Source organism: Microcaecilia unicolor, chromosome 6 (genome assembly GCF_901765095.1).
Source record: "Microcaecilia unicolor chromosome 6, aMicUni1.1, whole genome shotgun sequence".
In the NCBI taxonomy this organism is placed as follows: domain Eukaryota; kingdom Metazoa; phylum Chordata; class Amphibia; order Gymnophiona; family Siphonopidae; genus Microcaecilia; species Microcaecilia unicolor.
In genome coordinates this window covers 330,053,140-330,075,206 of record NC_044036.1, presented here as the reverse complement: position 1 = coordinate 330,075,206, position 22,067 = coordinate 330,053,140, and the positions used below count along the sequence as shown (strand labels likewise).

Here is a 22,067-nt window from a genome sequence, read left to right as displayed (position 1 = left end):
GCAGAGAGAAGGCTTCTAGGCCGAGCAAAGGCAGCGTGCTTACATTGCTAATGCTGCTGGCAGCCTGGAAGATAGAAAGACTGCAGCTGGGGGGGGGGGGGCAAGGGGAAAAACAGCATGACACTGGAGCTTGCAAGGGGAAAGGGAGAGTGCATGACATAGGACCCAGCAGCCCTGGTGGCAGTGACAGCGGCTGCATGGGGGAGGGAGTGATGGAGGAAAGGGGAAATGGAAATGGGACTTGATATACCACCTTTCTGAGGATTTTGCAACATTCAAAGCGGTTGACATATATTCAGGTACTTATTTTGTACCAGGGGCAATGGAGGGTTAAATGACTTGCCCAGAGTCACAAGGAGCTGCAGTGGGAATCGAACTCAGTTCCCCAGGATCAAAGTCCACGGCACTAACCACTAGGCTACTCCTCCTGGAGGGACAGCGAGTGACATTGGACTTGTAGGGAGGGAGGGAGGAAGGGTGGGTGACACCGGACCTTGTGGGAAAGGAGGGAGAGTGACACCAACCCTGTGGGGGGGGGGAGGGAGGGAGGAAGAGTGACACTGAACTTGTGGGGAGGGAGGAAGAGTGACACTGAACTTATGGGGGGGGGGGAGGGAGGGAAAGCGACACCAGACCTTGTTGGGGAGTGGGAGGAGGGAGGGCAAGCGATACCAGACCTTGTTGGGGAGTGGGAGGAGGGAGGGAAAGCAACACCGGACCTTGCGGGGGGGGGGGGGGGGAGAGGAAGAAAGGGCAAGGGGTATAGGGTAAGACATAAAAGAATGGCCTTGGAAGCAAGGGAATGAAAGAGATAGAGCTGGGGACTGATAGGGTGATGAGATCCAGTGGACAGTAGATGAGAGGTAAGAGGATGAGAATGGGGGTTAAGGAAGTGGGTGTAAGATGGGGAAAGATAGGAGACTGAATGAGAGACAGAGGGAGCAATGGTAAAAGCTAGTAGGTAGGTGAGAAGTGAAACAGAGACTAAGGTTAGATGAGAAAAAGAGGGATAAACACAAATAAAGGGGAGGGGGCTGCATGAAATGAAAGGTCACTGCCAGACATATGTAGAGAAGGAAAGGAAGAAGCCAAGAGGAGAGAGAAGAAATGGAAACGTAAAAGTGAAAAAGAATTTACAGAACACTGACATGTGGAAAGTGGAAAAGAAACTGGGACCAGCCCAATCAGAAAAATAAAGTGCTCAGACAAGGTAAAAAAGAAAAAAAAATTATTTAATACTTTTAAGGACTGAGATGTGCCTGCTTTGTGAAATGCACGTCTTTTCTATTTTTGTATTTTGCAGAGTGCAGGAGAAAATACATTTCTATTTCTCCTTTACCAATGTTTGCACTGCTTACAGAGTCTGGCTTTCTTCAGGGAGATCTCTATTCTGTTTTTTCTGTGGTTCCCTGTTTTGTATATTGATAAAAACCACTGAGGTGGAGGAACAAATGACCACTATGAATAGTTTAGAAGGGAAAAGAGGGAGAGTAGTGGAAGGGTCTTCCAACATAGGACACTAACACACAGGTAATTGTTCAAGAAGCTTTATTGGCAATTACCTGCATGATAATGTCTTGTGTTGGAAGATCCTTCCACTACTCTCCCTCTTTTCCCTATTTTGTATCATGTGAGGGTCTGTCCATGTTCTGCAAGTGCAATTTAGGTGAAGGATTCTGCTAGCATGTAGTGTCTGTATGGGAATGTGTAATAGTCCAGATTGTTCCAGTTTCCCAGTAGCAGGTGTTTGTGGAGGGTATTTTTTTCTATGTGGCATAGTATGGAGAGTTGCTGATAAAGAAGGAGAAAGAGCTGGGACTTGGGAAAGGGAAATGGGACTTGATATACCACTTTTCTGTGGTATTTTGCAACTACATTCAAAGCGGTTTACATATATACAGGTACTTATTTTGTACCTGGGGCAATGGAGGTTAAGTGGCTTGCCCACAGTCACAAGGAGCTGCAGTGGGAATCGAACCCAGTTCCCCAAGATCAAAGTCCGCTGCACTAACCACTAGGCTACTCCTCCATTCCACTTGGAGAAAGCGAACGGAGATGGTGCTGTGTCAGGCCTAGGGAAAAGTGCACTCTTCCCTTGCTAACTTGCGTGAAATGTGAGGGGCATAATGAGAGAAATATCCCTTGGTGCTGGCTCATTTCAGTTAACAAAAAAAAAAAAACTTCATTGCTTTGATATACTAGCTTCATATTCAGTGTTTTAGTCTGGTGTGTGTATGTGTGTTTATTGAAGAACCATATTGAATATGCATGTATGCAAATGATATGCTATTAAGCCAAGCCACACCCTCTCCCCCCCCCCCCCCAAAAATAAATAATGAAATTACCAAACTACACCCATGGTAAGCTGTCTTGGGAAGGGTGACAGGGGGAATACAGACAGAAGATTTAAAAATGTGTGTGTGGGGGGGGGGGGGGGGGAGGGAACAAAGTCTCTCTAAAACAAACTGTTATTATAAAAAGGCAACTGACAATTCTTTAGAGCTAAATTCAAGATCTGACTCAAACAAAGGATGAGTCAATCCCACAGTGACATATCAGAACTAATATCTAAAGAAAAACAACTTTTGTTTTGCTTTCAATCTTCTCTTCCAGAAAAATATGACGACCATATAAATTTAAGAAAAGATGCTTCAATCATCTTGAGTCAGAAATAAAACTTAATTTAAAATCCTACACTGGCGTAGTTTTGACTCAAATGCATGGGTTTTTTTTTTTAAACAATGAAGTTAAATAGCTCAAGCAAGATCCTGTAAAGTACATAAAAATTCTCTCTCTTTACTGATTTACTTTTCAGCTGAATCTAAAGAGCTTACCTTTAGGAAAGTTGGTCTCACTTTCCAGGTGTTTTGGTCCAATTTGTCACCAGGTTAATTGAAAGAGAGGCTGAGTTAACTATGCATTATAAGCCCCAATTTGGAGGACATTAAGTCAAAACTAATGGATTATATGTCTTCAAAATTTTATTCAACATATCCAGGAGTTAACCCTGACAGAAAATAGAACCCTTGGGCTGTTTCTAGATGAATTCTCATTGTACTTTTCCTCCCAACTTTATTGCTATTACACTTTTTAAACACCTATAGTAAACATAATGAAGAAATGTCTTCTCTTTTGTCAATGTGTAAATCATGTAAAATTCCTGTATACTAGTATATATAGAGGCATATTTTCAAAGCACTTAGACTTACAAAGTTACATAGAAACCTATGGAACTTTGCAAGTCTATGTGCTTTGAAAATGAGCACCATAATATCTTTCAAAAATACAAAATGACATTACATAGAAATTCTTTAGCATTGTGTTTTAATGTTAGCTATACTGGAGAATTCCCTGAAGAATAATAATTCTTTAACGTGTATGTTAGGAGTCAAGCATAACGCATATACAGCTCGAAGGAACAGATCAAGAATCATACCTTACAACTGAGAGTAAACGTCCATATTTGATGAGATTTTTTGGTGGTGACGGTGACAGATAGCTCAGGACTGTGATCTACCCTCACTCCTTCTACACATTCACTAAGCTGAAAATCAAAGATGGAAATGTTACAAGAAACTTCAGAACACAAACAAGAAAATGTGTAATTAAGTTAGATTTCACTATCATCAAGTGCCTTCTTCAACACAAAGATTTTTAACTGCTGGTGAAAATTCTCTCTGTGCTCCACTTAGCTTTCAACAAGCAAAAATATTCTACCACTAATCATTTACTTCACTTTCTCTTTAGTTTTCTTTGCCATCATCTAGTTTGCCTCTTTCTTTCACTGCCGCTTCCCACAAAAAAAAATTAAAATTAAAAAAACACTCAGTTTTGCAAAGCTAAAGTACAAACGTTAAGAAGTAGGAATTAGTTTATGGACGTGTAAAATTAATTTAGAGCATTGGATTTTGTGCTCAGGATTTATCAAAGTTAAACCACATCGAAATAATTTATTTTGCTTACCACTTTCTCAGGAGATAACGAGTTCATCCATTTCTCAATTAAGGATTCCATATAACTGCCCAAAAATTGCTTACTCTCCTTCTGTTGCTTTAAGCGTATTAACCGTGAGGCATACCGTTTTTGCCATTCTGCTAGTTCTTCCTGAGAGTGTGCCGAAGTACACTGAGCACCATATCTGCAGATTCCTTGTTCTAAAAACCTAAAACAAAGAAATATGTAAATATAATACATCTGTAAAAAAAACAGTCCCTAAAAAGAAGAAATTACTGAAAACCAGAATATAAGTCACTTTACACCTGAAGCACCATAACAATTAGGATCCAAATCAGCTCGTACTTGTAAAGTACCAATTAAAGGTATTTAAAATACCCCAATAGTAACCACTAATACACCTCCAGCGTTTTGTTTTTCTTTGGGTCTGGTGGTTTCCTCCTCTGTTATTTTCCCAGCTCAACTGAACCAAGTCTAGGAAACAGAGCCATGAGCTTTCCATGACAATTACTTGGGGTACTTTAACCTCCATTTGAAATCCCATGTCCTCTCTGTAAACTAGCCACTGTAGCAAATGACATTGGCTAGGGGCTGCACAACCACACTTCCCTTTGGAACATGCACCTGTGGTCCCTGAGTTTGGCCACTAGGGGCTGCTGTTGAGTAACAGCTGCAGCTTTCTTCCCCCCTAAGTAAGGGCTATGGGCACTTTCACTTAACTGTGGTAGAGAGTGGCCTTAGTGTGCCCTTACCCGAATGTTTCCTGTATGCTACGGTCATTTCTACCACAACCATAAAATAGCCAATTTTCTATTTTAATGACCATGTGCTAATGTTGCATTTGTGCAGGCCATTTTTAAAAATTACCACCACCCATTTGTAGGCGGTAAGAGCTCATACAGTATTCCTGCACTAACCAATTAATGCATGGGAATGCCCACTGGGAAGGGGTAGTTATTAAACATCAAAAGCCAATGTTGGCAGCAGCTCACAATGAAATAGGCCTTCGGTGGAAACAAACCAAACCACCTTGAGAATGGAGCAATGGAAGGGGAGAATGGGGAGTACAGTCCTTATGGAAGAGTAAAAAGTTTGCAACAAAGTGGTTCGCTTTACTGAAATACTTGAAACTAGGCTGAGTGTGGATTTAGGGGTAGGAAGGAAAAGCTGTTATGTGTTTAAAAATTAGAAAATTATGGAGTTACGATAAAAAATAGTATTAATACAGTTAAAAATATATCGACTACTAACTAATACCAGGTGGATGTAAGCCTTGATAAAATAAGCATAAAATATTGTTATTCTGTAATAAAACCCTATTATAAAATTAATCCCCATGTGGATAAAAAGAGGATAACTATTGCACAAAAGCCTGCAAATATTTTATAAAAGGTTCCACTGAGTCTCTTATAAAATATGTATAGTGTTAGCTGAAGAAATACATCTATGTGGACAAGTGCAGAAGAGTACCAGCAATTTAATAAACAAAACTGCCAAAATAAGCTGCATTTCCAGATCAGAAACACATCCATATATGTAACGCCATTTGCATGTGTAGGCAACAAGTTTTATAAAGAATGGTGTCATACATTGTCTATAGTGCCATTTGCATGTGTATGCTGTAAGTTTACAAACAATGGTGACCTGCACATGTATATAGCCCCATCTGCATGTTTATAAACAATGGTGTCATACACATGTATATAGCGCCATTTGCATGTGTTATGTTTCAAGTTTATAAATGTCCTTGCACAACAGAAGGGAAGGGACTTTCTTCAGAAAGGCAAACTTTAGTGTATGGGAGATGTATTGTCTGGTCAACGGGGTTGGAATATCTCCACCTTCAAGCCCAAGTCCTACAAAAACAAGCTGCTCAAAATTTTGAGCAGCTATAAATGTTGATGGGTTATGTGCCACAGTATACATATATTGCTGTTTTGAAAATTCACTGGCAGGCAAATAGGGAAATATTTGCACGTGCCTTTTATGCATATGTGCAATTGTAAAAATTATTTATTTTTAAGAGGGGTTAAAGAATAGCTGCTGTGATAACTATCCAATGACAGAGAAAAAGATGGCTAATGAAAGATTCTCTCTAAATACCATCACTGGAAGTACAAATCATCATTGGAACAAATATAAATGCTACCATGCTACCAAATAAAGCAAAAACAAAAAACAAGAGGCAATGAAAGACTGTACTGTGTTCAAATAAACACTTCTAAAATAGCAATAATTAAAATAAAACTATTTTCCCCCAAGCTAAAATTTGTATTTAAAAAAGTACAATAAAGACACTGGAGATCCAGTGCTGAGAGTCTCTTCAGATGAACAGTGTTCAAGCCATTGCTTAACAGCAACACCTACTGGTTGGCTCGAGCATGTGTCCTAGTCCAAAAGGAACTGTGTTGTCTGTGTCCTCCTATTGACGACTGTATTAGATTGCTCTAAAGCATCGTTAGGGCAGGAATTGAAATCAAAACAACTACAAAAAAGGAAATTTTAGCTATTTTTAAAATTTAGAATTATTGCTATAAGAGAATTAGATGTTCATTTTACTGTACACTGAAGTAACTCACATGAGATTTTATTAAACGTGTAAATTCAAGAAAGACTTTCTTACTACCGTGTTTCCCCGAATATAAGACACTGTCTTATATTAATTTTTGCACCCAAAAAGGCGCTAGGTCTTATTTTCAGGGGATGTCTTAGTATTTCGGGGAAACACGATTGGCCCGCCCACCTTCCCTCCGTCGCTCCTGCAACTACCGGTAACCCCCCACCCGAGGTCGCCCCCCCCCCCCCACCCGAGGTGGCGCTCCCACCCGAAGTCGCCGGACCCCACCCCCCTCCGTCACTCCGAAACTAACCTGAACTTAAGCCTCCTTTCACTTTCCTTCCAGTTCGCAGCAAGCAGCAGCAGCAGGAGGGCAGGCCACTCCTTCCTTCCGTGTCCCGCCCTCGCCTGACGTAACGTAACGTCAGGCGAGGGTGGGGCACGGAAGGAAGGAGAGGCCTGCCCAGCTGCTCCTGCGAACTGGAAGGAAAGTGAAAGGAGGCTTAAGTTCAGGTTAGTTTCGGAGCGACGGAGGGGGGTGGGGTCCGGCGACTTCGGGTGGGGGCGCCATCTCGGGTGGGGGAGGCGACCTCGGGTGGGGGGTTAGTTTCGGAGCGACGGAGGGGGGGCCCAGCGATCTCGGGGGGGGGCGACCCTACTTACCGGTAAAAGAAAAAAAACTTTGCTAGGCCTTACTTTCGGGGGAGGCCTTAGATTTTCCAAGGGCACCAAAAACCTTGGTAGGTCTTATTTTATGGGGATGCCCTATTTTCGGGGAAACACGGTATATCATGGCAATGAAAGAAATAACATTTGACACATTAATGCTAACAGGATTAATCATGGGAAGGTCAATCCTCAGTCCCTCAATGGTGCTCACCAGTTTTTAAAAGAAGTTCACGGTGAAGCTTCCTTTGAAAATCAGGTTGCCATTAGGCTTCTTTTTTTTTTTTTTAAACCTTGCATATTTTGCATGTGTCAGTTATGCAGGATAAACATGTGGCATCACAGTTTACCTGGTCCACCCTAACCCTGCCCCTAGCATCACCAAATGTTCCTTGTTCAGAGAGGTGGACAATTTTTAAAAGCTTTATTGCATCAGTAAATATTCACTTGCTTATAAAAATCCATTTAAATATTCCCCCTTATGATAAAACCATGTCAAGACAACAGCAAAAAATAAAAAGTATATACTCTTCAGAAACTGCAGCATAGTGTTCAAGTGCCAGAGAAAATGGTAGTATTAAATATAAACACCATGATGTACATCAGAATAAGGACTGATGACCACCCTTGTGTACATAATTACATACAGCATCAGAGATCATTCTACCTTTTACATAACGTGTACTCTTCACTGCTTGTCACTCCTCTAGGAGGAGGGCGGAACTGCCAGCCTTCCTGGGACCCTACAAATGAGAAGTGGCAAGCTCCTGTTAATACTTTATGTTTTATATCTCAGCTCTAAATTCCACAAATAAACAGCAAGCCCCATTTTGAACTTCAACATACTAATATATCTGTAAGGCAGTGGTTCTCAATCCAGTCCTCGGGACACACCTAGCCAGTCGGAACTTCAAGATCCCCACAATGAATATGCACGAGATAAATCTGTATGCACTACCTCTATTGTATGCGAATTTATCTCATGCACATTGTGGATATGCTGAAAACTTGACTGGCTGGGTGTGTTTCAAGGAGTGGGTTAAGAACCCCTGCTATACAGTAGCACAATAACTGTTCAGAAGTAAGAAGTTCTGGACCCAGAGAGTCTGCTGATTTGGCCCCGCCTACTAAGATTTGATCATTTCCCTCACCCTTACCATTAGCTTCTCCATCTGTCCAATCATATTTAAATGTGGTACCACTGATGGATTATTTAAAACAAAAAAAAAATGAGTTATATTTAGAAGGTGATAGCTTCCTATAACTTGAAAGTCCCACCAGAAAGCAATTTTTCAGACAAAACATTTCCCTGATGGTTCAAATGCACTAGTACAAAACTTCAAAACAGCTAAGCTCTCCATGAGAAAAGTAGTTCAAATGATTGTTTAAGGAACACAAAGGGTTTTACTGACAGAATATTCAACATATGACCTAAGAAAAGATGCCTTATGTGGTAGATACTAAATGTCCACATGGTCACTTCCTGTATCTCCAAAAAGACAAATTCAAAGGCCAGAATTATACTGGTGAGATTCATACATCGGTAGTAAAAGATTTTTATACTCTTCCACTCCACCAACATGGGATCTTTTATTGTACCTTATCTCAATGGGGTTTTTCTTCTTTTTGGGAAAGCTGAGTAATCAAGTTTAAAAAAATATAATAATCAAATCACATTGACACTTCCTAGAAAGTGATTCAAAAGAATAAATGGTCAACTAAATAAGAAGGTTATTCTTTGATCAAGGAATAACCATTAAGCTCTCCCTAAAGTTCATATAAATATATATCTAAGCCATAGTATACTCAAATTTTCCATTCATCGTTATATATAATGCTATACATTAACAAAATGTCATCAAATGCCAACCAATTTTCCACTCAATACATAAAATCACTCCACAAGAGGACTATTTCCTTAAAGATTCACAGCCTATCTAGTATATTACATTAAATCCTCTATCAGTGTTTCAAGCTAAGGTGGCCTGCAAATATAGGCAGGACACACACACTTAGAACAGCAGTGCTGATAAATGAAGAGGGAAATTATTCTTTGGCTCCAAGTACCCTATTTTGCAAAGTCAGGTGCAGATCTTCAATTCATCTAGCAAAGTTAGAATAAAATAACCTCATCCTCAGAGGGAACACCTAAGATGACTAGATGAATTCTTGAAACTGCATAGAGTAGACAGGTTTGTGTACATGCAGTGTATAAGCTTTTTTTCCAATAAGCTTAGTAGAATTTTATTCACTTACCATCTTCCAAGTCTTCAACATGATACTGTGATGGTACTTTACAACCTTTAACCTGCCATTTGGGGAAAAAAGGAACAGGTGGCTTTGAATTATACAGGCATATTCTGATCTTGGTTTACATTATTCTTGGTTTACATTCGCATCATGTCCTATTACTCTTATCTGCAATTCCATAATCTGCTCAGCAAACCATGACATCACTGTACATCAGATAATTAAGGATATTTCATGTGCAAAGTGTTTTATGATTCGTATGATACAGATAAGCATATCAGCATCTGAAATGACATGACATTACATGGTATGCTTTATCAGTTACATGGACTTCATAGTTTGGGCAAAGGAGTACATGAGGTTAGCCAACATATTTTGGTAGGAGGGGGACATGCTTCTTCTCATCGTTTGATCAAGGATTTTGGAAAAAGTTAAGTGGAGGGGATGGAGATTTCAAGGCACTGAGACACTTGAATTTAGTACTTGAGGGTGGGAGGAAAGAAATTCCCCATGCTAACCACATTATTATTATTATTATTATTATTATTATTATTAAATCGTTTATTTTGAGCCTGTTAGCATGATGGATTTTGAGAACACACATGCTACACTCCATGGGAAAACATGTCCTCTATTTTTCTGCCGCTGAAGAGACAGCATTACAGCGGGAACAAAAAAAATTAGAGAATAACTGAGTAAGATAGGTTTCAGCGTACATATGCTAAAAAAGTGTGTTGGCATGGTTTTGTGTGTGTTTAGTACACAGACCTCAAGACAGATGTAATTTTATAATCTGCCTATTTTAAAACGGCAAACACAGCACCTGTGTACCTTTGTAAAATAAGCTTCCAGAACTATCTGTAGTGCCACAAAAATGCTATCACACAAATTTACACTTTGCTCCAACCAGGTGCAAATATGTGCATGCACTCTATGTATGCACAAACATACTTTATAAAATGAACATATACATCACAGCTTTGCCCCTGCACCATACAAACTGTTTCCACTAACACATACACATACATCATGTAAAAGTAGCTGCACAGTAATATTCTGCAGTGATACAAAAAGCTAGAGAGGCAATTCAAAGCAGATAAAACCTACACACTAATCAGGGAAAACCTGAACACAAAGGTTCTGTGATAAGGATTGCTCTACTGTGTGTATGTCCAAAGAAAACGAAAGTGCCAGCACTCATCTGTACAGGAATTGGAACATTGTTCTGCTCATAGATATTAGCCTAATATTTATACACAGAGCAACACTGCACAGATACGTGCTGGTACTTTCCTTTTCTTTGGACATGCACAGCTGTTACATCCATTCTGTCTTTTAAAGGAGCATGTAATTGCTATGGTCACAGAAAAAAAGAAAAATAAAAACTGGCAGTAATTCCCAAAAGCTGGCATTAAATCCTTCTTTGCTGCCAAGGACCTGGTGGTGAATTTTTCACATTGTGTTAAGTTAAAATCCCGCTTACGTCTGTGCATTGTAAAGGAATACATAACGGCCTCATTACCATTCATTTTAATATACTATGCACCCATGTGTAGTGCGCAACTTCACTGCTGCGGTAAACCTTTTTCAGCACCCTGCAGCCAGTAACAAGCATTCATGCTTCATAACCGCACACTTCTGCTCTCGGTGGCTTTCTCCATTGGCTCCTCTGTCTCTATCCCAAATATGCTTTATCTATCTTTGTTTGTTTGATTTTTTTTTAAATTTAGCTCATGCCTTTTCATTGGTACCTCCAAGATGAATTACATTCAGATACATTAGGTATTTTCCTGTGTCCAGAAAGCTTAACCTAGATTTGCATGCAAGGCAACAGAGAGTGACAGACTTGCCCGAAGTCACAAAGAACATGAGGGGAAGAAATGGGATTTGAAATCTGACTTCTTTGGTTGTCTGCTGTCCTAACTCCATTCTACACAGTAACATTTTATTATCTGTGGCCTACATGTTCGGGTTTTTCTCAACTATTTTTATTGACACAGTCTTTTTAACTAATACAAGCAGTCAGTTCAACATAATAACACCAACTCAAAAAACAAAACCAACTACCCCAACCCAACCCTCCAACAAATGTTGTTGTAAATTATTTCTTACTCTCTTTCCTCTGCTTGTCTACTACTTTCCACTGTTTTAGCTCCCACCATATTCAGGAATCCAAAACCTCCTCCAAGAAAAAGTATTTTACACCTTACTGCTAAGCCTCTTCCCCATACTTCCTCTTTATATAATGATCATGCGATCATGGAGCTCTTCTGTCATATAATTTATTCAGTTGTTTTCAAGGCTTTAGACCCTTTATCAAAACAGGCTCATAGGGACCATTCTATACTTACCTCTATTTCAGCAAGAAGGGTTTTTAATCTTGTTAGATCCTTCGTTACCATTCCATTCTAGGAGGAAGAAAAAGAAAACGAGCTTTGTGAACATAACTGAAGTTCCAGAGAGACACTTGTTTGGGTCATTATAATCTCCAAGGTTAATGGAGGAAAAGGGCGGAGAGGAGGGGTATTAGTGTAATTGGGGTATTTGGAGTGTTTTTCTGCCCTTTTATTAATGTGCTTTATTGTTACTCACCATCAGCTTACTGTAAAGACAGGAAATAAATTTAAGTAAGTCTAAAAGCAGATAAAATGATTGGAAAAAAGATTCCAAAATACTAGCGAAAGCCTCATGAAATAGAATCTGATCATTATGCTTTCATTTTTATCTTGTATGTAAAATAACTGATCTATTAAATTATTGTATCTACACTATTTTGTAAAGTGTTAATGATTATTTTTTTTTTTTATTTCTCCTCACCTCCAATCTTGCTCAATCCCAACTATTTCTCATCGTGAAGGGACCACAGTCAGCTGCCGAGGGAATATCTGGGAATGGAGTGGATATTGTGCTATTTATGGAATAAAGCATTTATAAACAACTGGAAAATCTGAACGTGGACAAAGCCATAGGGTCAGATGGGATACATCCCAGGATACTGAGGGAAATCAGAGAAATCCTGGTCCCTCTTCTCCAAAGCAAAGACAGGGAAGTAGTGGGAAACTACAAGCCAGTAAGCCTCACATCAGCGGTAGGAAAAATAATGGAGTTGCTGCTGAAGGAAAAGATAGTTAACTTTCAAGAATCCAATGGATTGGAGGATCTGAGGCAACATGGCTTTACCAAAGGCAAATCCTGCCAAGCGAATCTGATTGATTTCTTTGACTGGGTGACCAAAGAACTGGATGAAGGACGTGTGCTAGACGTAATCTATTTGGATTTCAGCATAGCGTTTGATACCGGTCCTCACAGAAGACTTGAATAAGCTGAGAGGGCTCAACTTAGGATACAAAGTGGTGAACTGGACTGGAAACTCGTTGACTGACAGGTGGCAGAGGGTGGTGGTAAATGCAATCTGCTCGGAGGAAAGGAAGGTAAGTAGTGGAGTGCATGAGGGGCTGGTGCTGGGGCCGATTCTGTTTTATACATTTGTGAGGGACATTGCTGAAGAGTTAGGGGGATAGGTTTGCCTTTTTGTGGATGACATGAAGATAGCCAATAGAGTGGGTACCCCAGAGGGAGTAGAAACCATGAGAACAGATCGACAAAAATCAGAAGAATGGTTAAAGGTCTGGCAGTTAAAATTTAATCTTTCCAAATCATAGGTACACAAAATTACATAATCAGCATTATATAACTTGTAAATATAATTTATTTCTTGAGAAAGGATAACATTCAATACAATATACCTTGAAATGGTAAGATTTTGATATTATAAAATTATGTTCGCTATATTTAAGTGAATAAAGAGAAGGGATTTAGGTGATTGAATATGATGTGGTTCACATATGTTTATAGGTACAACTATAGCGTGCCTTTTGAGAAAGCTTGTTGCGAAACTCGGCCAGAGTCAACGTCACACATCTATTGAGGATTTTGGATTGGAAAGAAACCGTGCACTGCCTCATCTTTCAAGTTTGAGTAGATCAAGGATTTGATGTGATGAATATTTCATCTGAAGTCAATAGGACAACACAATGTAAGCAATTACTACATAGACATGAATTTATGAAGAACAGATTGAGAGACAATAACCACTTTGGTTTGAATAAGCATGGTTATTTTTTAGGTGTTCTCAAACAAGATACTGAAGAAAGAATAATTCAAGTGGACTTATCAAACTGTAGACATTTTAGTCCTATTTAGGCAGTTAATTCATAGCATATGCTATGCAAGTGTTATAATGTTGTTGTCATTTTGTCATCATAATAAATGTGTGCACCATTTCAAGGTATATTGTATTGAATGCTGATTATGTAATTTTGTGTACCTGTGATTTGGAAATTTTAAAAAAACACATTTAGGTACAGGTTATTTATTTGGTGGTACTCTCCAGATAGATTTTTAGTTAAAATTTAATGCCAAGAAGTGCAAAGTAATGCACTTGGGGTGCAGCAATCCAGAGGAAATGTACCAAACAGGAAGAGAGAAATTGATGAGCACAGCTCAGGAGAGGGACCTTGGGGCGATGCTGTCCCAGGATCTCAATGCAGTGGCCATGACCAGAAGGATGCTAGGCTGCATAGAGAGGAGTATAACCAGCAGAAGACAGGAGGTGCTGATACCCCTGTACAAGTCGTTGCTGAGGCCCCACTTGGAGTACTGTGCTCAGTTTTGGAGGCCGTATATTGCTAAGGATGTAAAAAAGACTTGAAGCGGTTCAGAGAAAGAGAGACCAAAATGGTATCAGTTTGTGTTGCAAGACAAATGAGAGACGTCAGGACCTGAACATGTATACCCTGGAGGAAAGAAGAGACAAGGGCGATATGATACGGACGTTCAAATATTTGGAAGGTATTAATTTACAAACAAACCTTTTCCAGAGACAGGAAGGTGGTAGAACTAGAGGACATGAATTGAGGTTCCAGGAGGGCAGACTCATGAATGTCAGGAAGTACTTTTTCACAGAGAAGGTGGTAAATACCTGGAATGCTCTCCCACGGGATGGAGATGAAAACGGTAACGGAATTCAAAAGTGATTGCAATAAACACAAAGGAATTCTGTTTAGATGGCGTGGAACCAAACAAGCTTAATAGTGATTAGATGGCAACATCAGTAATTGGGAAGATGACATTTAATGTGAGCAAAAGCAAAGTGATGCATGTGGGAAAGAGGAACCCAAACTACAGCTATGTGGTGCACATTAGGAGTCACTGACCAGGAAAAGGACTGAGGTGTCATCGTTGATGATACATTGAAACCCTCTGCTCAGTGTACAGCGGGTCTATGAAAGCAAATAGAATGTTAGGAATTATTAGGAAGAAATGGAGAACAAAAATGAAAATGTTATAATGCTTTTAAATTGCTCCATGGTGCGACTGCACCTTGAACACTGTATGCAATTCTGGTCACTGCATCTCAAAAAACATATAGCGGAATTAGAAAAGGTGCAGAGAAGGGCAACAAAAATGATAGGAGATGGGACAACTTCCCTAATGCAGCTAGAACTCTTCAGCTTGAAGAACAGACGGTTGAGAGGAGATATGATAGAGGTCTATAAAATACTGAGTGGAGTGGAACACGTAGAAGTGAATTGCTCGTTTACTCTTTACAAAAATGCTAGGACTAGGGGGAACACAATGAAGCTACTAAGTAGTAAACCAGAGAAAATATTTCTTCACTCAAAGTGTAATTAAACTCTGGAATTCGCTGCCAGAGAGTGTGGTAAAAGCAGTTAGCTTAGCAAGGTTTAAAAAAGGTTTGGTAATTTGGACGTCCATAAGCCATTATTAAGATAGACTTGGGAAAATCCTCTGCTTATTTCTAGGATAAGCAGCATACAATCTGTTTTACTGTTCTGGGATCTTGCCAGGTACTTGTGACCTGGATTAGAAACAGGATACTGGGCTTGCTGGACCTTTGGTCTTTCCCACTATGGCAACGCTTATGTTCTTATGGAAGCGAAGCCAGTTCTGGGCAGAACTTTACGGTCTGTGCCCTGATCGTGGCTGGACAGATTCGGCTTCCACAACTGGAGAACAAGGCCAATGAAGTGCAGATTTCTACAGTCTGTTCCCAGAAAATGGCAAGGACAAATCAAGTTCAAGTGTACGTATCATACCTTACTCTATGAGGTTATCTTGTTGGGCAGACTGGATGAAATGTACAGGTCTTTATCTGCCATCATCTACTATGTTACTATGAGGTGTATTTTCAAAACACTTGGAACTTTGTAAGCCTAAGTACTTTGAAAATGAGCCACCATGTAACTTACTGCCTGTTCATTCCCAGTTTATCATCTACATTTCCTAACATACACAGGATATGTAATTCTGTAACTGAATGCAGAATACAGTTCACTCATGTGCTCCTTTTTCTAACCCTGCTTTCAAAGTAATAAATAGAAAGAAATAAGGGAAAATAAGATGACGGTGCAATAAAAAAAAAAGTATAATTTTATTTTCCCGTTTCATTTCTATATATTACTTTTAAAGTGGACTAACACGGCAACACCCTGCTTTTTGCTACTGCAAACAACCATTCCCTCCTAATCTTCACTCTTCTTCCTTCAGAGTTCTGAATACTAGAGTTCAGCCCCCTTCAAGATCAAGGAGTAAAACCCTACAGTTGGTCTCTGGGTCTTGCCTGATAAAATAATTATAAGTAGCAATTGGTACTGCACAGCAAACTACAGCTACTTACCAATGATTCCCCCACCAATGATTTGGAAAGAATATTTGATATAGTTTGCAGCTTCCCTTCCATGTGCATGCGGCAAAGCGCTGCATGGAAAGAGCCATCTCCCTTTGCCAGTCCCTCTCCCAGAACTGTAATTACAAAAAATAAATATACACACACATACATCAATCAACACTATTATAAAAGCAAGTGAAATACACTATCACATGGACTAAGCGCTTAAAATGTAATCATAAAATGTCTTCATAAGAAAAATAACATATGCAATCATAAGAGATTAGATATGAAAATGCAAGACTTCACATGGCTGGGTATTTAAATTTGAATAGCAAATGCATTGCTTCCAGCCTGCTTATGAGCCTCCAAAGCCTAAACATGTCAGTCCTGTGGAATGTTTAAAGCATCTGCCAGGCACACATAGTTTTCACGTGTTCTTTTTATTTTAGCATTCTTGAAATGCTATCAGTGAAAATCACAACAAAAAAGGTTTGCCCCTATAAAACTGAAACATCTACAAATAGTTAAGAAAACCATGCTACGAGATCCACTCTGAACTGCAGGTGCATTCTCAACACCAAAACTCGAAACAGAAATAATTCTGCAACAGAAGCAACTGGCAGTTAAGACTGATTTGCTCTATATTTGCAAAATGACATCCTGAGTTTTACAAACACAGAAACCCATCAGAGTCGACGCCACCCTAAAAGAAAACAAACTAATATTATTTCTCTTTGTGGAGTGTGTGTGTGTTTACATTTGGCGTGAATGAACATAATGAGCACTTGGGGATTTTCTTTGAATAAAAAAATCATGTATGCAATAAAATAATTGTATTTACTGCACTCCAGGCAGCATTCCAAATGTTCACATGATAAATGCTAGTGCATAGCATGTAAAAGTGGAAAATGTTACTTCTCTGCACATAACTAGCAAACGTCTCCTCCCACTTTCCTCAACTGAATAGAGCCTTTGGTTATCCTTTGTATAAATTCACTACAGGAAGTACCACTGCTATAATGCTGGCAACAACATGACTTAATTTGTAACTCACTCGAGTTTTGCAAGACTGAATGTAAAGTTATTTAGCGTATAAAGGGAGGGTGGTAGTTAACCAGAATTAATCCAATTTGTAACGACTGTCATTAATGGTCTTTTTTTTTTCCTTTTAAAAGGCTTTGATACTGAATTTTACAGAACATACAAAAAGTACATGCACAAACGTTAGTCACACGGTAAGACAGAAAAAGGCTGAATTAGTCCTTTCATGGTTCACAGGAATCCAGACCAATGTGATACACAAATTAACTCATACTCTTAAGGCATGAAACACGCAAGGAATAAGGAAGAATGCTAGCTATTTCATAAATTTAAGATGTGAACATTATAAAAAATAAAAAAAAATCATCAATTATCACATTTTCTCTGTCAGAGTTTGTCAATCTTTTTGTGGCTGTGATCCAATGATTACGTCCAAATAAAACTGTGACACCCTCCAGAGGTGCAGAATAATGATGCACCAATGGTGAGCCCACCCTGAATATGACTCCAAACACAGATTTTGTGACCCCCATTTGAGGTCCTGACCCACAGTTTGGGAAGCTCTGTTCTATGTAAAGAAAAAGTGAGGTTTTTTTGATGTACAGTATTTGGAGGGATTGGTCAACCACCTTCAGTAAAAACACTTCTAACCTCTTTTTCCAGCATTTGTGAGCCCCCCACTTCCCAGTACCAAAAATACTGACAAAGCTAGAGGTAAGAGATATTTGAGCAAGTATCAGAACCACAAGGCCATTCATTCCTGTAGAGGAGAAGGATTAACTACCCACTATCTTAGCTGACTGCAGGATGTTTTTCAAAGCTAAAAAGAGATGAACTGGTTTCTCACTTCCTCGTTCACTCCTTGCTAATTTCATTATCAACACGGTAACCAGGATGACACTAGTTTAAGGAAAGACAGGATGCTTGGAATGCCCTCCTGCGGGAGGTGGTGGAAATGAAAACGGTAACGGAATTCAAACATGCATGGGATAAGCATAAAGGAATCCTGTGCCGAAGGAATGGATCCTCAGGAGCTTAGTCATGTTCGGGAGGCGGGGCTGGTGGTTGGGAGGCGGGGATAGGGCTGGCCAGACTTATACGGTCTGTGCCAGAGCCGGTGGTGGGAAGCGGGACTGGTGGTTGGGAGGCGGGGATAGTGCTGGACAGACTTGTACGGTCTGTGCCAGAGCCGGGGTTGGGAGGCAGGGCTGGGGAGGTGAGGATAGTGCTGGGCAGACTTATACGGTCTGTGCCTGTGCCAGAGCCGGTGGTTGGGAGGTGGGGCTGGTGGTTGGGAGGCGGGGATAGTGCGGGGCAGACTTATACGGTCTGTGCCCTGAAGAGCACAGGTACAAATCAAAGTAGGGTATACACAAAAAGCAGCAAATATGAGTTATCTTGTTGGGCAGACTGGATGGACCGTGCAGGTCTTTTTCTGCCGTCATCTACTATGTTACTATGTCATACCCCAAGCCTCATCATATTGGCCAAAAATATGACAAAATCCTAAACACATGTAGAGGTTGATGTTCAAAGCACACAGCCTTACATAGTTACATAGGTAAGTCTATATGCTTTGAAAATGAGCACTTTAATGACCTTGCCAGCTATTTCATGGTTGACTAGAACAAGCACCCAAACTGCCGGACAGACTTGTTCCAGAATATACTTTCTAGGAAATTTTGACATAGGAAAAGGATAAAATGAACTGCTAGTGCACTGAATCTGTGGAAGTGCTATCATAAGAAGGGACCCGAGTGCGAATCCTGAATCAGGTCTTCCACTCCTTCAAAAGCTAGTGGGAGGTTGTCATCCAATTTTTAAAAAAACCTTGTAGGTAGATATAGGGCCCATAATTGCAGGACTGCGGGAGGCCTGGTACATGATCCCCAGCTGGGAATCACTATTGAAATGACTGAGCTGAAAATGAGTTGGGAGGTAATAGAAAACAAGAGGAAAAGCCCTGAGTAACTGTGAATAAAGGCACTAAATCTCAGCACTAGCTCCAATTCAGTTGACAGCACAAAGTAGGAGGAACCCACAAGGCAGAAAAAGCATCAACATTAGTCTTAAGTCACTGGTAATCCTAGGTGTTTCAACATACCATGCCTACAGTCTTCATCTGCTTGATCATAGTTTTTCTGAAAATGAAATAAATAAAACATCAGTTATTCAATTTTCACTAACTTGTTTACTAGGATATATATAGTCACGATTCACTCCGAAATCACACTTTATTAGGTGACAGATTTTCAGTCTCAATATAACTTTTTAAAGAACCACAGTTTTAATCAACTGAACCAACTTTGGGTTTCATTTAATCTGTGAGGAGTCTGTGGGCAACTAGGCAAAAGTTCTCCAATGTTCAGGTATTCTGGGTGGCTTACTGAAGCACTGAGAGGAACTGAGGTCAGGGTTGAACAGAGCCAGAGGGAATTTGCAGCCTTCAGGTTTTCTGAGCTAAGAAGCTGAAGTGTTACACAAGGACAGAAATTTCACCCGTTCCCGCCTGTCCCCACTGTAATCTCCTCCATCCCCAACCACTCCCCTGTACTAAAATAACCCAACTTGTGGTAAAATAACCCAACAACAGTAGCCGATGTTGATACTTCCCCTCTCAGTGCTTATGGGGATTTTAATATTATTGACCATATCCATTAATTTTTTTTAGTGCCATTATAATTGCTAAGCTAGAAATACAAGAAAAAGATAGGTAGGCTGGCCTGGCACTACATTTCCGCGGGAAACCAGCAGGACCTGCATCCACCCCTGCGGGAGTCCTGTGGACCTGGAGGGGATCCCCGCTGGATTCCCACCAACTTCACTCCCATGCAGCTCTCTAAGCTGAAGCTGATTTAGGATAACTGCAGTTAGCTTAGCAGGGTTTAAAAAAAGGTTTGGATAGCTTCCTAAAAGAAAAGTCCATAAGCCTTATTAAGATGGACTTGGAGAAAATCCACTGCTTATTTCTAGGTGAAGCAGCATAAAATGCATTGTACTGTTTTGGGATCTTGCCAGGTACTTGTAACCTGGATTGCACACTGTTGGAAACAGGATGCTGGGCTTGAAAGACCTTCAGTCTGTCCCAGTATGGCAACACTTATATTCTTATGACCTAAGAAGAGTAGAAACCACTGCATGCGAAAACCTGTTTCTCTAGTGTCTCTTCTCAAGGGCCAGTCCGTGTCAAAAGGGATCTGAATCTTCTCTCTTTATCAGATCCTGCTGGAGAAGACCCCTAAACCTGGCCAACAGGAGTGGCTTGGCCATCAACAGACACACAAGGTCTGCATACTACAGATGACAGACAGGGCCAATCCAAAACCACGAGGAGAACGACAAGATGAGGATGTGCAATCATAACAGCCAGCCTTTCAGCAGCCACGGAGGAAAGACATACAGGGGGCTCCTCCTGCTGAAAAAGCCTGTCGAAGGAGGGACAGACAGAACCAGAAGCTGTGCTAAGCTCCTGACACTTGCAGACTGCACAACATCTGCCAGCACTTGCAGGCCTGCCTCATCGACCAGGCCAACTTCAGCCAGGGGCTCCAGTGTCTGCGCCATTCTCCTGCTGAGTGCGCTTTTTTAATTTTCTTTTTGAAAGGCTGCAAGGCTTTTTTTTTTTACTCATCAGTTTTATTCCCCTCACAAGGAAATAAAGCTAAACCAGGCAAACCAGATTATAATTGCATTACTTTTCCAAATGCCTGGGAGCTGCAAGGGAAGCCAAAGGAAAAAACGCACAAACAGGGTGTACAGTCAAAGAGGGGAGGGGAATGGTGACGGGGACCCACACCCCTCAGGCAAGGTCCTGCAGGGTCAAGCCAACACCTCGCCCAGTGGATGCTAAAAAATGCAACTGGGAGCAGCGGAGCCATGCTCCGCACTCAACTAGGTCCAGTCCAGGGACTGGGTAACCTGAGAGTGGTCACTGGGCTCAATTTCACTGTGCAGCCTGACCAGGAGCACCAGTCTGAACAACCTGCCGTCTGCTAGAGGTAGAGAAAAATACTGCAGTTTTCCACTGAACACCATCAGGTTATACTTGGTGAGTTCACCAGAGAAGGTAAGTTCTCTCTACCACCATCTGTTGGTAGGATGAGGTAGCACCCACTTGTCGGAATGGTATGGCCCAGACAACTTACTGCCTAGGAAAAAGTGGCCTGTGAACATTAGTGTTCCTTCTTGAGATATCGCCAACCATTTCATTACTAAAGTTTTACAAGCTACTTTAACTGTCCAATTACCCACAACACTAAACTTAGCCCAGCTTGGAAGTCAGACTGCGCATGAGCAGCATAAGCTGATCACAAAGTAAGCTTCTTTAACCCTTTATCAAACGAGATACACATTAAGTTTAGGTCTAAATAAAATTATGCTAGGGAGGAGAAGTTATGCTCAGTCTGCCCAAAAATATTTTTAAGAAAAGCTAAAACTTTCTTAGGACTAGAAAACCATTTTTGGACACACTAAACTCACACGGTTTAATGCAACAAAATGATGGCTATTTCACAGCGTGACTATTGTGTGCTAACACTCATAAGGTAACACAGGAAGTCATTTTCATTCTCAGCAGGAGGCAAGTCAAAGATATAGAAACTACAAGATGGATAAAGAGTAGGCATCAATAGCCAGACCAAGGCACAACTACTGCCCCCCCCCCCCCCCCAATTAGATAATCAATCCCTTAAACTGCACAGAAGCTCAGGCTTGTAAAAGTTTTCCAGTTCAGTTTATTTAAACAGGATGTTAAGGTGCATATCTCATATAGACTAACACAGTTACCATACCACTTTACTCATATCCCTATAAAATGTCTTAACAATGTCAACTCTATTCATTACAGACGACAGTCTAGATTTAAACTATTTTATAATGTCTCGAGTTAACATTTATGGGAAAAAA

General features: G+C 40.4%; 1 protein-coding gene across 3 annotated transcripts in view; it reads right to left on the bottom strand.

Moving 5' to 3' along the window:
- The window catches only part of HELZ (helicase with zinc finger), a 241,411-nt gene that overhangs the window by 176,280 nt on the left and 43,064 nt on the right, over positions 1 to 22,067 (bottom strand). For all 3 annotated transcript variants that reach the window (XM_030208449.1, XM_030208451.1, XM_030208450.1), the window contains exons 3-9: positions 19,267 to 19,303; positions 16,128 to 16,252; positions 11,779 to 11,835; positions 9,434 to 9,485; positions 7,845 to 7,920; positions 3,964 to 4,162; positions 3,437 to 3,544 (exon numbers count right to left, since the gene is read on the bottom strand). In XM_030208449.1, the coding sequence (XP_030064309.1) occupies positions 3,437 to 3,544; positions 3,964 to 4,162; positions 7,845 to 7,920; positions 9,434 to 9,485; positions 11,779 to 11,835; positions 16,128 to 16,252; positions 19,267 to 19,303 (654 nt within the window). The remainder of the gene's footprint in view (positions 1 to 3,436; positions 3,545 to 3,963; positions 4,163 to 7,844; positions 7,921 to 9,433; positions 9,486 to 11,778; positions 11,836 to 16,127; positions 16,253 to 19,266; positions 19,304 to 22,067) is intronic.